The sequence below is a fragment of the Syngnathoides biaculeatus genome, chromosome 5 (assembly GCF_019802595.1).
Source record: "Syngnathoides biaculeatus isolate LvHL_M chromosome 5, ASM1980259v1, whole genome shotgun sequence".
NCBI lineage: Eukaryota > Metazoa > Chordata > Actinopteri > Syngnathiformes > Syngnathidae > Syngnathoides > Syngnathoides biaculeatus.
Genome location: NC_084644.1, coordinates 31,565,076 through 31,582,873, shown reverse-complemented (window position 1 = coordinate 31,582,873; position 17,798 = coordinate 31,565,076). Strand labels below are relative to the sequence as shown.

Here is a 17,798-nt window from a genome sequence, read left to right as displayed (position 1 = left end):
ACTTGTGTGTGCAAATGTAAAATGACACATGGAAAAGGTATTGAACACATTAAGAAAGAGAAGAAAGAAAGGGAGGTGCAAGAAGGCATAGAAAGCCAAGACAAAAGCTAAACTCCATCAATAATAAAACAGCAATCCAGCCCCCTTGTCAGTGCAAAGGAATATCAGCTGTTTCGGTCCTGATTGATGGCCTACAAAAAGGAATCGTTGCCAAAGTGTGAGTCTAGACACATCTTATGATGGGTAAGAGGAGACCCCTATATCAAGACCACTGTAAACTAGTAATTGTTGCAAAACATAATGATGGCATTGGTTACAGACGTGTATCTAAGCTTCTGAATGTTCCAGTCAGCACGGTAGGGGCCATATTCCGGAAGTGGAAAGTCAATCATATCATCGTAAATTGTGTACATCAGGTGCTCCTTCCAAGATTTCTGACAGAGGAGTGCAAAGAATAATTAGAGGAGTTGTCCAAGAGTCGAGGGCCACCTGTGGAGATCTTGAAAAAGACCTGGAATAAGCAGGTACTGTTGTCAGAAAAGAAAACAGCGAGTAGTGCAGTCCGACCCCATGGCTTGTATGCGCGCTCACCATATAAGACCCCATTGCTGAAAAAGCCTGTCAAAACTCCAATTACATTTGTTGAACATTTGGACAAGCCTGTCAAAATAGAAGACTGTAGTCTGGTTCCAAGAAAGCAAAAGGATACTGTTTGGATGCCATCATGTGCACGTTTGGAAAAGAAATGACACTGCACATCACCCTAACAACACCATACCAACAGCGAAGTTCTGAGTTGGGAATATGATGGTTTGGGGCTGCTTTTCAGCAAATGGTACTGGTAAACGTCACATTACAGAAGGATGGCTCAATGTGCAAATGTATCAAGACATTCTTGACAAAAATCTTCAGGTATTGACGAGGATGGTGAAAACGAATTGAGGGTGGACATTTGACCTAAACACTTTGTCGAGGAAACTTTCAGTTGGTTTCAAAAGAAAAAAATGTTACTAGAATGGCCCATCCAATCACCTAACTTGAATCCAATCGAAAATCTACCGGAAGATCTGAAACTGGTCCATCAAAGAAGCCCCTGGAGACTTTGAGATTTGAAGAGTCCTTGTGTGGAGGAATGGACCAAAATCACACCAGCACAATGCATGTGATTGGTTTCTCCATGTCTCGAAGATGGCTTTTGTAAAAAGTATCAAATAAATACCAGTTGGCGTGTTCAATACTTTTTCCTTGTAACCTTTCACATTTTCACATACCACTAAATTTCTGAGTTAATTTCTTGTACTTTCTTTGTATATATGGGTTACTGGGGTTGTTCCAAACATCTGGCGAAATTTTCACGTCAACTTTGGAAATATATTGTACGTAGTGAGAAACATGAAATGGTGACATTTTAAATACATCCTTCAGCCGCCGTGTATACGCTGCTATATGCTATCTCAACTAATATTCACTAATGCATTGAGCTCATTTAAAAGCCAAAACACTGATGAAGTGTCTATATGCTATTTCAGATTTCTTACATTGCTCTCTTGCAGTAGTCCAGTATTTCCATGTTGTGTTCAAATGTAACTGATGTCTTTGAATGCAGCACGGTCACGGAAAAACAACGCAGGCTCTCGTCACCCTACACTTTATATGTGCACGCGTGTGTGTGTTTGTGTGCGTGCAAGTGTGTGTGATAGGTCGCCATTACCGAGCTGTAATCCACGCATGTGTGTTTTGTGTGAAGTGCATTGATTTGTGTGCGACTTTTGACCTGCAAACGTGTGTCCGTGCGATGTTGTGTTCACCAAGGTCATGAGTGTGAATGTGTCACAAAACTAACATTAAACAGTAAAAGTTGTGGTAACTTTGACAGATCTGTGCGTCTTTTATTCTAACTCTGTGATGCATGTGCTGGATTAAATGCCTTTTTACAGGGTGGTTTAAACATCTGATTGTGACTTAATGAAATAGAGTGGATATAAAAATTCTACACACCCCTGTTGTGATTTGAAAATATTTACAGATTACAGTTACAAAACATTCTCCACTGCTTATCGGAGGTATAACAAGTACAACTCAATTGAAATCCAAAATAAAATCAAGAAACTGAAAGAAGGTGGTTGCATAAGTGTGCACGCCCTTTGATACCCAGAGATTTGACTTTGTTCAACGGTAACTAATCATTTCCAACTCATGATAAATGGGACCCAGCACACAGCCGCCACATCTGTTTAACACCAATAAAGTACAGATATTGTTTTCCTTGCATTTTCTTTGCTTTCCCACAAACGCCTGAAGGTTTTGTGCTAACAATGACTGCTATTCAGAACAGTTAATGATTCCTTCCTCCCGACTTCTGTGTGGCACCACTTCCGACTGAAGAAAATCTGCCCGTTCATGATGCTGCCATTACCAAGTTTCATTTTCGGTGGGGTATTTTTTGGGTGACAATGAGTGTCATGTTGGCACCTAGCACACACTTTGCCATTTTTGCTCAAAGGAGTCAATCTAAGTTTCATCACGCCATTTTCCCCACATGTGTTTTGAAAATTTTGTGCTGCTCTGATGAAACACCCACCCATCCATTTTCTTTGCCGCTTATCCTCACAAGGGTCACGGGGAGTGCTGGAGCCTACCCCAGCTGTCAACGAGCAGGAGGCGGGGTACACCCTGAACTGGTTGCCAGCTAATCACAGGGCACATAGAGACAAACAGCCGCACTCACAATCACACCTAGGGGCAATTTAGAGTGTCCAATTAATGGTGGATGTTTTTGGAATGTGGAAGGAAACCGGAGTGCCCGGAGAAAACACACAAAAGCACAGGAAGTACATGCAAACTCCACACAGGCAGGTGCGGGATTGAACTTGGTATCTCAGAAATGTGAAGCCAATGCTTTTACCAGCTGATCGACCGTTGCGCTTCTGATGAAACAAAAAATATGATATTAAATATCACTGAGAGTAAAAGACTTTTTACTTTTACATGAATCCGTATTTGGGCGGCACGGTGAGGCAGCTGGTAAAGTGTTGGCCTCATAGTTCTGGGGACCTGGGTTTGATCCCGACCCCGCCTGTGTGGACTTTGCATGTTCACCGCGTGCCTGCGTGGGTTTTCTCCGGGCACTCCGGTTTCCTCTCACATCCCAAAGACATGCAGCATTAATTGGACACTCTAAATAGCCCCCTAGGTGTGATTGTGGGTGCGGCTGTTTGTCTCCATCTGCCCTGCGATTGGCTGGAAACCAGTTCAGGGTGTACCCCACCTCCTGCCCGTTGGGAGCTGGGATAGGCTCCAGCACTCCCTGCAACCCTCATGAGGATAAGCGGCAAACGAAAATGGATGGATGTATGAATCAGTATTTGTTCTTAATTTCAGGGTAAAAGTGCTTCTGCCACTTCTGATTTGAGTGTTTTTGGTGTTAGAATAGCACTAGTTACAAGGCTGATCTCTTCCAAGATTGATGTGAAGTCAGTGTTGAGGATGAACTTACAGCTAGACCTGGAAGTTTCAGAAGATTTGACAGCGTCAGCATCAAGTGTTTGGCATCGCTGCAAACAAAAGGCATGTTGTCAAGGTCACTAAAGCACAAAAGTCAACTTTGGGATTTGCAACATGTTTGTCATATGACAGATGAGCTGGTGTTGACAGTGAGCTGACCTTCATGGGAATAGTAGATCAAAATAACCACTGCAGAAAAATTTTGTCTTGCGGTTTTCTGAAGACATGAAAAACAGGGTTTCCCTCTGGCACTAGTTTGACATTTTAACTCCAGTTGCTGTGTTGTTTTTTTTTTTTTCAATTAAAATGTGATGCTTTAAAATGCCTTAGCTGCCAGTGTAAGTTTTTCAAATTAGAAACATAAAATTGGAAGTTAGAGACTTGCCACTGTAACACATTTTCTCATATATCAACATACTTGGGTAAAGGCAGATTTTCATGTGCTTCCGTATTTTGTATTGTATCGGTCCCACAAAGTGGACTCAGTTCAGCTCACTGCCCAGCCCTGCCGGACGGACAAATCTGACCTGTGATCTGTGATGATGTTAATTGATTGATGAGCCCCATTGCGAGGCAGGGTGAGCGCAACACAAGATTGAGTATACTTGCCTTTTAATTAGATCTTACATGTCCTGCAGTGAAAGAATGAAATCAAGTTTTACATGTATTGACTGAGACACTTATTTAAACCATTTACTGCTGTCCTTCTATTTGCTGATCAATTGAATCCCTGCATTTGTCACCTTTAAGTGATAACATTGATTTGGATTCGCAGAGCAGACAAATGTCAAGCCAATAACTATTTATGATCATGTTCTTGCCAACAGACCATTCTAGGCTGACTGTAAATGGTTTTTATTCAGTATTTTCCTTTCTTTTAGCATCTAGGACTCCTCCTCCTCAGTTAGTTTACTGTTGGGCACGGCCACAGCTGTCTCCAGGTCCTTCCATTGCTGGTAGATGTCATTTTCCCTATCCTTCAGTCGTTTTAATGCTCTCCCTCGCTCCCTCTTCAGTCACTCCAGGTCCTTACACTACTCCTCATCCATGAAGCGATGGAGGTTCCCGAAATCGGCTCAGATCTTTCGTTCCAGGCCATCAAACTAAGAACAGACAAATATACACGGGCCACAATGTAAAGCACACCAATGAGATCCAATACAAAATATTGTGTTCAGTTTTTAAACGTTGCACTGTGTATTTGATATTCGGAAATGCTGAGTATTAATCATCCTATGTGTGTATGTATGCCTCACTTTCTCCCTCCCTGGACTCGTTCACTTCATGCTGGATTCTATTAATAGCGTGCGCAAGTTTGTCCTGTAACACAAATCCTTATCCAGTGATACACATTAAGATTGCCTGGTAAATTATAAGGTGATGGACGATAGTTGGGTTACAATCCATAGCTCTAGATAGGACTGACAATTCATAATATAATATCAGTGGTCCTAAAAGGAATCCTTGCGGAAGTTTTAGTAGGAAGGGATACACTGTAGGTAGGTAGGTAGGGAGGAAGCGGGGAGCGAGACACAAAGCTCAGAAGGTAGTACTATGAAGGACAATATAGGTAAGTAGGTATGAAGATGGCAGCATGCTGGGTCAGCTGGAAGGCGTTGGCCTCACAGTTCTGAGGTCCCGGGTTTAATCCCGGCCCCGCCTGTGTGGAGTTTGCATGTTCTCCCTGTGCCTGCGTGGGTTTTCTCCAGACACTCCGGTTTCCTCCCACATCCCCAAAAACATGCAACATTAAATGGACACTCTAAATTGCCCGTAGGTGTGATTGTGAGTGCGGCTGTTTGTCTCCATGTGCCCTGAGATTGGCTGGCAACCGGTTCAGGGTGTACCTCGCCCCCTGCCCGTTGACAGCTGGGATAGGCTCCACCACTCCCGCAACCCTCGTGAGGATAAGTGTCAAAGAAAATGGATGGATGGATGGATGGATGGATGGCTAACCTTGTATTTAGAGAGGCCTCTATTGCAGACATCGTTAATGAGCTTTCCGTACATTCCAGTGAACGTGGACACAAAGGAATAGTTAAAGGACTCAAACGTAAATAGACGAAGTGATGAAATGGACTAAAGCGAGCGTGTTTGTGTGTGCATGCGTGTGTGCCTGTGTTTGGGGGGGGGGGGGAGGGGGCACAGTGAATGACAAGCTAAATTTAACACAAGACAATTCATAGTACAGCTCATAGAATGTTCCATTAAAAAGAAAAAAAAAAAGCAGGGTGGTCGATGGAGGACTCTGTGCAAGGCAGGCGCCGTGTGATTTATGGCAGCAGACAAAGGACCAAGAGGCTATTTTTGGCTTCGGAAAACAAATGGGAACGACAAATTACAGTGTCGCGAATTTGCTCGGCAGGTTTGAAATTTGTCAAGGTGCCTCATCGATCTCCCGTAGAAGGGAGTGGGCGGCTGATGTAATATGGTGCAGGGGGGGGACCCATTGCAGCGCTTTTTACAGCCCTGAAATGACACTGCAGAATTTTAGTTACTCTCATCTGGATGAGACAGGAAAGGAATACAATATGGCAATGGAAAAGGTCATGTTTGTGGTGTTAAGAGTTGTAACATTGTCAGTAAGGGGTGTGTGTGTGTGCGAGATGCGTTGCCATGCCAACAAACCTGGCTCTTTGCACTGTCTCTGGGGAATGGCCATTGTCCTGTCTCATCCCTTTTGCCCATACATCACCCGCATTTTAAACACCTTAACTGATTACCTTTCATTGATACTGGTTCCCCTCATTACTCATGACCCCCGCATACATACACATTCAGACCCCACGCCCACAACAGCGCTGTACAATCCAGCGAGGCAGCATCTTGCATTCCCTGCAAAATTCTCCCCCCACCCCCCATCTATAATTCATCCTGCTGGATGCTGGACTGTAGGGTGCGGTCGTGCGGCAAGTTCACTATATGAGGCGGCTGTGACTTTGAAACTTTCCACATTTTTGGACAGCTGAGTTCAAGCTCAGTGGCTCCGCAGGGCCTAATTACCACGAGATATCACGAATCGAAGTAATCACTTTGTCATGTCCATATAGACATTGACACAATGCGCATTGATTTGGCTTTAATCACCACAACGGTGGATTTGAAATGAAACAAACAAAATGTGCTTTAACTGCAGACTTTAAAACCCAAGTGTCATCCCTATAAACGTTCTAAAATGGATATTGAAATGAAAAATACATATAACATTATTCACTTCAATGTATATAGGAAAAAATAAATATGAACGGAGAGCGCGTCATTCATGTGCAAAGTTGCGGGAGTCTCATTCGACATCCAAGTGGTCGCCATATTGGCTGCATCTTTTGTCCGTGATGTCCCCCAGACATTCGCCATTGAAACATGCTGTGCCCCCTACTATGGGAGACGAACACGCCCCTTCTGACACAGAAGCTCTTTTCGAAGAAGAGTACATCTCACAACCAAATTAAGTAACCGGGGCAATATTACCCTATCGTTTCGACCCATATTTAGATGATATGTGGATCACGGCCAAACCGAATGCGGCCAAACCACGTCCCCACCCGATCCACCTCCGTGCGGCGGTGATAAAAAACAACGCTAGCCGTGTGCGATGACGACGCCACGGCCAAACCGCCTCCCCGTCCGATCCACCTCCACGCGGCGGTGATAAAAACAACGCTGCGACCAAACCCCCTCTGCATCGAGGTTGATGGGAAGTCTTCGCCGGTGAGCCCGACGCAGAAGCCGTCCGACGCGCACATCGACACATTTAGCACCCCTGTCATAAGTACGGGGATCTTTTGTTACGTTATGATTACGTCTGATTACGTGGTCCCCCCCAAACTATTATTTTTTTTTAGTAGCTGTATACAACACGAAGGAATAACGAGCTACCTTCTAGCAGGTAAAACTGGTATAAACAGATGAGACCGCTTGAGTGCGCTACTGCCTTGTACGTCACTTCTTACTACTTCTCGAAAACAAATCCCTCGAGAGGATTTTCATGGTGGGAGTGACAAAAAGCCATATACTGTACGTCAAAATCATGTTGTGTGAGGAAAAAAACGGATGGGTACATTCCGGCTGCCTTTTTTTCATTAATAATATACTAAAAATCATGCATTTCATGACAGTTCCACTTTAATTTGACATTATTCATAACCAAAACAGAAAAAAGGTCATCCAAAATTACTCCATTGGTGCCATGACCAGGAGGTTACAAAAGAACCTGGAACGAAATACAAAAAAAAAAAGAAGAAAGAAAAACAAACCTTGTAGGCGTCGTTGGATTCAACCATGAGGAAGAGAATACCCCAAAATTACATCCATGGGAGAGTTACAAGGAAAAAAAACACCAAAAAACAGCTGACACAAAAAAAAAAAAAAAAAAAAAAAAAAAAAGAACACAAAGGCTTGTCTCACATTTGCCAATAAACATCTTGATGACCCCCAAGACTTTTGAGGAAATATTCTGTGGACTGATGTATTGAAGTTTGAACTTTTTGGAAGGGGTACATCTTGCTTTAAAAAAAAAAAAAAAAAAGCACACAGTATCATTTAATACAAATAACAGTCCGCGAACAAACACAGGGCCCGAAGAAACAAACAAATATTCACACTTTGGGGCAATGTTTTCAATTAAACTACTATGCATGTTTTTGACCTGTGGGAGGAAACCGCAGAACCTGGAGAAAACCCAAGCAGAATTTGAACCCTGATCCTCAGAACTGTGACTGCCACTATGAGAATCAGCTTTCCTCTGTTCTACTGGCTCCGTAGTTTATTATTATTGTTGTTATCTGTGCACTGTTTTATTAGAAAACATAAGTTTTTATGTGTAATGTAATTTTGGATTAATCGGACTGAGTATATTTTTACGTATTTAAATTCAGCCCTTTGAGTATTTGAACGTGTGTCATGACTGCAAAAATAAACAATATTTTTAAAGTAGTACTGCTCTACCATTCTAGTAAATGGTAATAAATAAATATAAATCAATGTAAGAAATATTATTGGAGTGTGTTTTTGTCCGTAACGCTGCGTCAGTATGGGAGAAAGAAAAAAAGAGCCGAAAAGCTGCAGGCTCGTTTCTTTTTCTTTTTTCCCTTTCCCTTTTTTTTTTCAAAAAACTTTATTGGAGCTGCTTTCAGAGACGCAGATGGCGCACTGTGACGTCATAACGCAACCAGCGTAAACAAAGCATGTCGCTAAGACCGACTCAAGGAAGAGGTACGGATAGCAAGTCTTACGAATATCCTAAGGTCTTTGTCGAACGCATGTGTTGCATATCTAAAAAAAAACAAAACGCTAGGCTTTCTGCATTTTATTGTACTACTTACCTGGTTGTAGTTGGACTGAGTTCAAGTTTTTGTCCTCTGCTAACGTTTTTGCTAGCTTCATTTTAGTTTCCTCTGGGCTGTGTAGATGCTAACGTAACACTACTCAATGCATGCTGGTTGTCTATGTGATGTTAAATGCATTTTAAAAAGCACAATAATAGAAGTTACGTGGTTTAAGGTGTCGTTGTTAATGTACATGGTCTGTTTCAGAAATGAACGGCCAAGCAGACGCCGAAGTCGACTACAAGCGAAAGTACAAGACTCTCAAACGAAAGTTGAAATTTCTTGTTTATGTAAGTATTAAACAAGTGGGAAAATGAGTCACACTCAATGCATAAGTAGAATTGCACAAACTGTGAAAAAGTAACGGTAAAACGTTGAATTCAGCTCTTCAGCAATGTTATATAAAGTAGACACTGAAATTGAGCCACTGAAAACTAGAGTGGGCTACCTCATTTTTTAAATTTAGTCATCTGCAGAAAATGCCTATCTTTTAAAAAGGAAAATTTAAGTGAGCACACATTGGATCTGTGATGCCGAGATGTGTTGAGGGCAATGAAAAAGAACTTGTAGCAGGATGTAACTAATACAGAGGCAATTCAAGTCATGGTGAACGCTTGTTGAAGCCACCAGATGAAACAACTACTCTCCACAGCCACCTTCATCTCAAACACAGAGTTATATGAAACATTCAAAAAATCTAGCATTTGCAAAAGTAGCGTGCAGGCATACACACACACACACACACACAGTCCTAAACGTGGGTTAACACTCGGTGTTTATGTTCCAACATTCCTACTTAAATTGCTGTAGAGCAGGGGTGTTCAATGCTTTGATCGCAAAGGTAATATTGGTAGATCACATGACATTGTGTGACACAAACAAGAGGCGTCAGCCTATCATCCATCCCATCGCTTCATTGATATACATATATAATCAATGACTTCTGAATTTTTCTGACACTTAGGTCATGCACATCTAGCTTAGGGCCATACTACCCTGAGAGCGTCCGATCTCCTCAGATCTCAGAAGCTAAGCGGGTTTGGCCCTGGTTAGTACTTGGATGGGAGACAGCCTGGGAATAACAGGTGCTGTACGCTTCTCTCCCAGGCTAATTGCGGAGGGGTTGCATCAGGAAGGGCATCCGGTATAAAACTGTACCAAACATATATGCGTTCATCTATGATGACACGCTGTGGCGACCCCTAACGGGATAAGCCGAAAGGAAGGTAGGTGTGTATACAGCTACTAAAAAAAAATAATAGTTTGGGGCGGACCACGTAATCGGTCTCTCATAATGTAACACAAGATGCGCATATTGTATGACAGGCGTGCTAAATGTGCTTATGTGCCCGTTGGATGGCGTTGGGCTCACCGGCGAAGGCTGGTGCGTTGCCTCGCGCAGCCTTCGGGTTTGCGGACGGGGGCAGCTCTGAAGAACGGCGCCGACAATGCCACACTCAGCCGGGTGCGACAACGCCGTAAAGCTCCCCGGCTTGGCTCTGTGATAAGCCACCTCGGCCCCGAAAATGAGCCACACTGGCTGAGGTGCCACATCCGCCAGGCACGGCTTCGGCAAAGGCTGCGCGTCGGGCTTGCGGACGGCGGCGGCTCTGAAGAACGCTGCCGACAATGCCGCACTTAGCCGCGTGCGACGACAACGCCGTAAAGTGCCCCGGCTCGACGGTGTTGTTCATCGCGTACTGCGACGGGTATAAACAAAGCCCTAAAGCAGCTCTGCTCGGCTCCGTGATAAGCCACCTCGATGCCAAAAATGAGCCAGACCGGCTGGCTGCGTTGAGCCGCGATGGCTCATCTCCGCCTTGGAAGTGGATCGGACGGGGAGGCGGTTTGGCCGTGATTGCATATCATCTGAATATGGCTCGAGACAATAGGGTAATATTGCCCCGGTAACTTCACTGGGTTGTGTGATGTTCTCTTCTTCGAAAAGAGCTTCCGTGTCAAAAGGGGCGTGTTCATCTGCCATAGTCCACTGCGTGTTTTCGATGGCGAATGTCTGGGGTGACGTCACGTCATTTAGTTTTTCGTATAGACATTGAAGTGAATAATATGTATTTTTCATTACAATATCTATTTTAGAATGTTTATAGGGATGACACTTGACCTTTAAGAATCAGTATGAAAATGAGTGGGGGAGCTGGACCAAGTTAGAAGAGAAAAACTTACCACTTTCATACAGAATGGGAGTATTTTTCACGATGAGATTTTACAAATGCGTATGCCTCACCTGCCAGTGTGCCTTTACATAACCAAATGAGGGGAAAATGGAGCGGCAATTTCAGACTGCATGGAAAATCCGAGACTGACTTCCCGCCAAAAAGCGATCTGAGAAAGAGATGTGAAGGAACTAAAATCCCAGCAGTTATTTTTCACACAACATATTTTAAAGCGAAAGCTGGCAACAAAGCGTCATTCCCGGTGAATCACATCATCGTTAAGAACAAGAAGTCCTTCCAAGAAGCAGAAGTGGTGAAAGAGGCAATCGTTGAAGCAGCTGATCCATTGTTCCGGGAATTTAAAAGTAAGGCAGAAAAATCCTCGATTAAAGCTCTCCAGCTGTCGAAAATCTACAGTTATAAGTGAAGCCGTGGCTAAGGATTTAACCCTGTAAATTTGGAAAGACAGCGCAGATTGGGAAGGTTTCTCACTGCAGCTTTGGAATTTACTCCCAGAACTTAAGTCCCCCAATATGAGGAAATGTGCTGCTTTTTTGCATTATTCAGCATCACTTATTTACACGAGTCAGCCTTTTCCCACATAAAGATCATTAAGTCCAAGTACCATTCCACCGTAACTGATGAACATTCGGAATAGTGCTTGAGGCTGGCTATCGGCAGCTACTGTCCAGCTACTGTACTATGCATCCCTGGCTGGTCCACTTCATCCCATGAAGCAGTACATATTTTGAGGGAGACATTAAGATGTTTGCTAAAGTGATCAAGAATATTCATGCTTTTTTTTTTTCCCTCATGAGTGTCTCTATAAAGTAGTTAAAGTTTGGGGTCTATGTTAGCAATAAAGTATTAACATTGTATTATAAAAAATATTTACACAAATTTCTCGTGTCTTGTAACATACTTAGCCCAAAAATTACATTTTCCTATTTCGTGCCATCTTAGTCACTTTCCACCACTTGTTAGGTGTTTTTGACACAGTAATTTTTTCTTTTTTTTTTTTTTTTTTTTACATTTTTCTTTTTTAGGAACATGAATGCTTCCAGGAGGAGCTGAGGAGGGCACAGAGAAAACTGCTTAAAGTTTCCCGGGACAAAAGGTGTGTCAAAATCTCTTTATGTTAAGAAGAAAACACCATAAAAGCAATTAATGAGCTGTGTTAATTCAATTTTATTTCATCAGGGGTTTCAAACACATTTTTAGTTCAGGGGACCCATTCACCCCAATTTGCTCTCTGGGCTGGGTGGGAGCAGGAAAATCTGTGTTGGGTAAAGGGAGGAGTTGATGATCAAATTAAAAAGAAACCTACCAATATCTACTCTTTCACAGATTTGTATATTGATTTTATAATGAATGTTAAATAGTTTTTTATGACTTATTCATTGGCATATTTCAGCTTCCTTCTGGACCGTCTTCTGCCATATGAGAGGGTGGATGAAGACTCCTCAGGTAGTTAACGTCTTAGTCTGACTATAGGATTTTAGCCCCGATAATTGGCCCAAGGGTTAGGGTTAGTGTTACATAATTCATAACCAACGATGTGGCCTTGTGATACCCCTACAACGCCAAAATGAAAAGCGTAGCATTTTTTTTTTTTTTTGGGGGGGGGGGCAGATATCTTTTTCTACTTTTTTCCTCCGCAACACAATACAATGGTGCAATCCATTTTTGTTAGCGTTGCCATGGTAGCAGGTGTATTGTGTCGCGTTGACAAGTGATACTTATACTGATTCCACTTCTCCGAGGGTGTTTTGATCTGACAAGACAGTATACGGTGCTATTGGAATAAATATCCTGCAAATCCCTCAGATACGGTAGGATTTTATGGCAGTAGTGTGGCATAGTGCAATCGGGAAAGACTAAATTTGTCTTGGAGTCTGATCCAGGTTTAACTAAAAACACACTGTTAATGGGACAATCTAAGTGTTGGTGTGCTTTGTGCTAAGATTTCCGCGTTGTGGGTTTTAGATTCCGACGCAACCGTGTCCTCAGACAACAGCGAGGCAGAAGTACTGCGGGAGAGGGAACGAGAACGGGAAGGAGCAAAGAAGTAAGTCACATAATATAGCAGTGCCATGCTATTATTCACCGACTGAAGACTTAACTAGACTCATTTGATACCCGTTGCTAACCAAAACAGCTCCATCTACCAAAGCTAAAATACTGTCTTTCAGATGAATTAAAGTGTGGGAACGTAGCGCATGATGTAAACAAGTTCCCAACACAATATTAAAGCTGATCTTAGGTTAGGGGGAAATGTTCCAGGAGACTTGACACTTTCTTGCGCCACACAGTTTTGTGACAATACGGGCGACTGCAAATAAATGTTGTATTGTGTTTTCCCAAGGCGAAGAAGTAACCCCAGCACGTGTCTACCGCCGTCATCTTCTCCTCACCTCTCCCTGCTGTCCCGTCCTGGCGTACACCCGCTGCAGTCCTCCGCCTCTGGGACTTACCTCAACACTGTGAGTCCACCTCACTCCAAAAACCTTTTCTCGTATCCCACCACTGCTACCACCTCCTCGTCATTTTTGTCAAGCCTTTTTACAATGTTTTCAGTTTATTTAACATCCTTTGTTGCATTTTTTATTTCAGTATTCATTTGTATTTTGTTTTCTGTCTGATGGGCATCTTCCATTTGTGTGTGTTTGTGTACAACTCATACTGCGGGCAGATGCCCTTCCCACCTGAGTATTTGGCTCCCCCTGCTGAACGAGTGAAGAAAGAGAGGAAAACAAAGGTGCCCAAAAACAAGAGAGATGCAACTGGAAGGTGAGAGAGAGAGAGAGAGAGAGAGAGAGAGAGAGAGAGAGAGAGAGAGAGAGCGAGAGAGAGAGAGAGATAGAGAGAGAGAGATCTCTCTCTCTCTCTCGCTCTCTCTCTCTCTCTCTCTCTCCTCTCTCTCTCTCTCTCTATCTCTCTCTCTCTCTCTCTCTCTCCTCTCTCTCTCTCTCTCTCTCTCTCTCTCTCTCTCTCCTCTCTCTCTCTCTCTCTCTCTCTCTCTCTCTCTCTCTCTCTCTCTCTCTCTCTCTCTCTCTCTCGAGAGAGAGCTCTCGAGATAGAGATCGAGCTAGAGAGAGATGTGTGTTTATTGTGCAAAAGTCTTGGGCCACCGTTAGATCTGTTTTGTTTTAGGATTAAGCTAAGACCCAAAGTTAATCAGGTTTTGCCTTTTACACCGACGTCTATAAAGGAGGGCTATTTGAATGATCTATCATAGCGATGCCAAATGTTCCAGTTTCTCTGTATTTTGTGACCAGTGGTTGCAAAGTGTTCCACTGTTAAAGAGATGTCATAAATGATTGAGAAAAGTGACAAAGTAGCTACCACGTGCTTGAGCTGTAGCATGTTATTAGCTCTAAAGAATTGGACACTGTATTTATACTAGCAGTGATGCTGTGTGTTTGAGTGTACAATAGAGTGCAGATTTTTTTTAATTTGGCTTTTGAAATTGGCACAATAAATGTTCTCAAAATTGGATTATTAAAATTATCCTTTTTTTCAGTTTCGCATAAAGAACATACATCAGAAATGCTTTCATTATAAATTTGCAATAAAACAGATATTTCTTGCAATGTGTCATTCATTAAATTAAACTGTCAGGATATTCTTCTATTGTTCTATATTCAGTAATTTAGTGCCAAAAGTGTTTAATTAATCAAAAGTCAAATTTAAAAAAATGTTCAGTATTTTGTCACTCAAAACTCTTCAAAGAAAGAGTATAAGTCAAATTAAGGTGGATTGCTTTCATGAGCCGTGAGGAAATAGTGTCCTTCCTATTTCTAAATCGACTGCCATAGATGAATGGGTTGAGCTAAAAAAAAAAAAAAAAAAAACTTAATATACCAAAAATAGCGTATTCCAGACTGGAGAGACCATGCCATAGTTTTCTTAAACACTGTCGTCATGTTGCTCCACCTCTGCATGTAGTTCTCGCTGCGACAACAGATAAAACTCCGGCCATTATGGCCACCACGTCAGTGTGTTGCCTGGAAGTATTGCCCCATTCAATATAGCTGCCATATGTCAATGCCTCTTTGATGGATTGTCAATATTTTCAGCATGACCGCCATCTTGGCACGGGCATGTCTGTTGGCTGGATTGACTCATAATGTATATCCGTGACCCGGAAATGTCTGTGTCCCAGTCTCTGTCGACAACATTGCCTAGTTCTGAAAGTAAAAGACATTGTCACCACCGATGAAAGTGACAACTGGAAACCATTTTTGGACACATGTATTGTCCAGATGGTGTGTTACTTTTGATAACCATTCAATTGTAAATTGTCAAAATTTCTACTGTGAGCCCTTTCATCCTAATAAACTAATTCACTGGCATGGACAATTCCACTCGTCACCTGGAATTGTAGGTTTGTGTTACGATGTTAAGTGACACAATTCATGGAGTGAATGAGCAATAGCATGTAAAAAAAAAAAAAAAAAATGTAAGTTTAGCACGAGTCATGCAACACATTCCTTATCTATAAATAAATTCTTACTTTGGCATCAAAAAATCTCTGGATATTGTTTTTGTCTTAAAATTTGAGGTGTCACATGCAGAAAATATTACTGTCAAAGTCACTCTTCTGCTGGACACGTTTGTTTTCTTTTTGGTCAGAAACCATGTTTTTGGGGAAGGTAACCCATGTTTTACTGCTGATTTACTAAAGAATGGAAGAAGCCACAAGTGTTTTTTTTTTTTCAAGAAGTGAAAGAAAACCCTTTGTTTAAATAGATCTGGTGCTTAAATTGTCTCAGAAGACAACATTCTGTGGGTCTTGAAAGATCAGTGAGCATAATCTAAAACTGCTGGCAATATAGGGAAATGGCTGTCAGTAAATGAGTTGGCAAGGAAATAAAAAACATGGATGGTATTTATTTTGCGATGGGCTTTAAATGCTAGCGCTACGGTTATGGTTTTAATGTAGCAGTTTTGTTGCAGAACTGCCGTATGTGGTTACTACTAGGTATATTATTACTACCAGCTATATTTACAACTCAAACACTGCTTTTTAGTTCTCATTTTAGCTCGATTGACTTTGTTCTGATTCTGTGTTGCATTGATTCATTCCCTCCTTCAAGCACCATATGTCAATCCGCTTTTCTTGTCCTCACATTTTTTTAACATCTGTCTTCCCCACGGCCAGGTGGTCTCCCCCATGACGGCCAGTTACCCATCAGGCCCGGCGGCGGCGGCTTCGGGTGCCGGCGGGCCCTTCAGCTGGGTCCCCCGACAGATGCTCAGCGGAGACGCTGCTGAGGAGGACGGCGAGAGCGACGTGGACAGCGATCGAGGAGACGAAGACAGAGGCGAGGGGGACGAGGCCGAGCTTGTCATTGACATACCTAACGAGTGAGCCTAATGTGTGTGTTTGTGTGAATATACAGTATGTGTGTAAATATACAGTAATCCCCAGCTATTTGACGGATGAGGACCAAGCTAAGATGTTTAGAATTTGCGCATCAAACGCATCTTCCAACATTAATCTGAAAAAATAATGTCTTATGATTTTTTTTATTTTATGGGGATAAAAAAGCACCATTGGTAAGTGTAAATCCAAGTGTTATTGACACTATAACGACACGCTTTGACTTCCTGGGGCAAAATTTGAGATACCAGCCTCTATGGTGCCAGTCAATTCAACAGTACTCACTTCACAACTTGAACTTTTCGAAGGAGACTTTATCCCCATATGCTGCTCCCAGTTTGAAATTTGTCAAGCCAAACTTAAAACAAATAATTACACGTGTATATTAAATTTTTACTGTAGCTAACTGTGTGACCATGTCCATATCCATATACATGTACATACTGCCCCCTCTGGCAAAGGTGTGCACACCGGTAGGAGCAGCGCAATGTCCATTGAGCAAACAGAAAAACTGGTCAATTCTTTACATTGTTTTTCATTCACTCCCATGGACGCCTGTTGAACTCGAATATCTATGTTAACATGGAAGAAAGGGAGTGAATGAGTTCATATTTAATGTCGATTTTATCAACTACAGTAATATAAAATGCACTATTTAAAAGAATTTTTGTGAGAAACAGGAACTAATTAAAGGCATTTCCATTGATTTCAATGGGAACAGATTATTTGAGACCCAAATGTTTGGAGTTACGAGCGTGGTTATGTATCTTGTATTTCAAAACATTGCTGTACTTCCTTGGACCATTTATTGTACAGTAATGTCATACTTTCCAGTTCAGAAAGGTTCCCCCCCAAAATTCAAATAGTTCACCACGAATTTGTGGGGGATTGCTGTATGCTTATATGTGATATGTCCACTCTAATTTAGTCCATAAATTGTATCAAACTTCTACAGTATTTCCAAAATTCAGTTGCAAGGACTCCCCCTTGTGGAGTTCTGTCAAGTTGCAACATAACTTTTTAATCAGCCTCCAACAGAAAGAATTAAAGCTGTCAACTTTTCTCGGGGTATTTTAATGTGCACTGAAACCTTTTAATACGGCGACAAGATGACATTGATTGAATTGTTTACAACACTTCAGACATGATTTAATAAATAGCCTCTGGGGCTCTATTAAAATAAGTGTCAGCTTCAAATGTCTTCAGACCAAACTGTATGTGGGAATCTATTTTTGCAGCCCTCCAAACAGGTGTGTCGCTTTTGATTCAGTGTATCATTGATTTTTTTTTTTTTTTTTTTTTTTTTTTTTGCACCGCACCCTGCGACTCATTCTCTACTCCCACAAACATTAACCGTGATTTAGATGTGTGCTTCGGGTTTTACTGTAGAGTATAAAAAAGGAAACTTGA

General features: G+C 42.1%; 1 protein-coding gene and 1 pseudogene across 1 annotated transcript; both read left to right on the top strand.

Annotated features, from left to right (window-relative positions):
* Positions 1-8,623: 8,623 nt before the first annotated feature.
* On the top strand, positions 8,624-17,639 carry ino80e (INO80 complex subunit E). The gene is made up of 8 exons (XM_061819861.1): positions 8,624-8,715; positions 9,036-9,118; positions 12,049-12,119; positions 12,417-12,469; positions 12,989-13,070; positions 13,368-13,485; positions 13,695-13,780; positions 16,154-17,639. Exons 1-8 carry the CDS (start codon positions 8,688-8,690, stop codon positions 16,374-16,376), a joined length of 744 nt encoding a protein of 247 aa, XP_061675845.1. The 5' UTR covers positions 8,624-8,687; the 3' UTR covers positions 16,377-17,639.
* Positions 9,807-9,925, top strand: LOC133501579 (5S ribosomal RNA; annotated as a pseudogene).
* Positions 17,640-17,798: the final 159 nt, after the last annotated feature.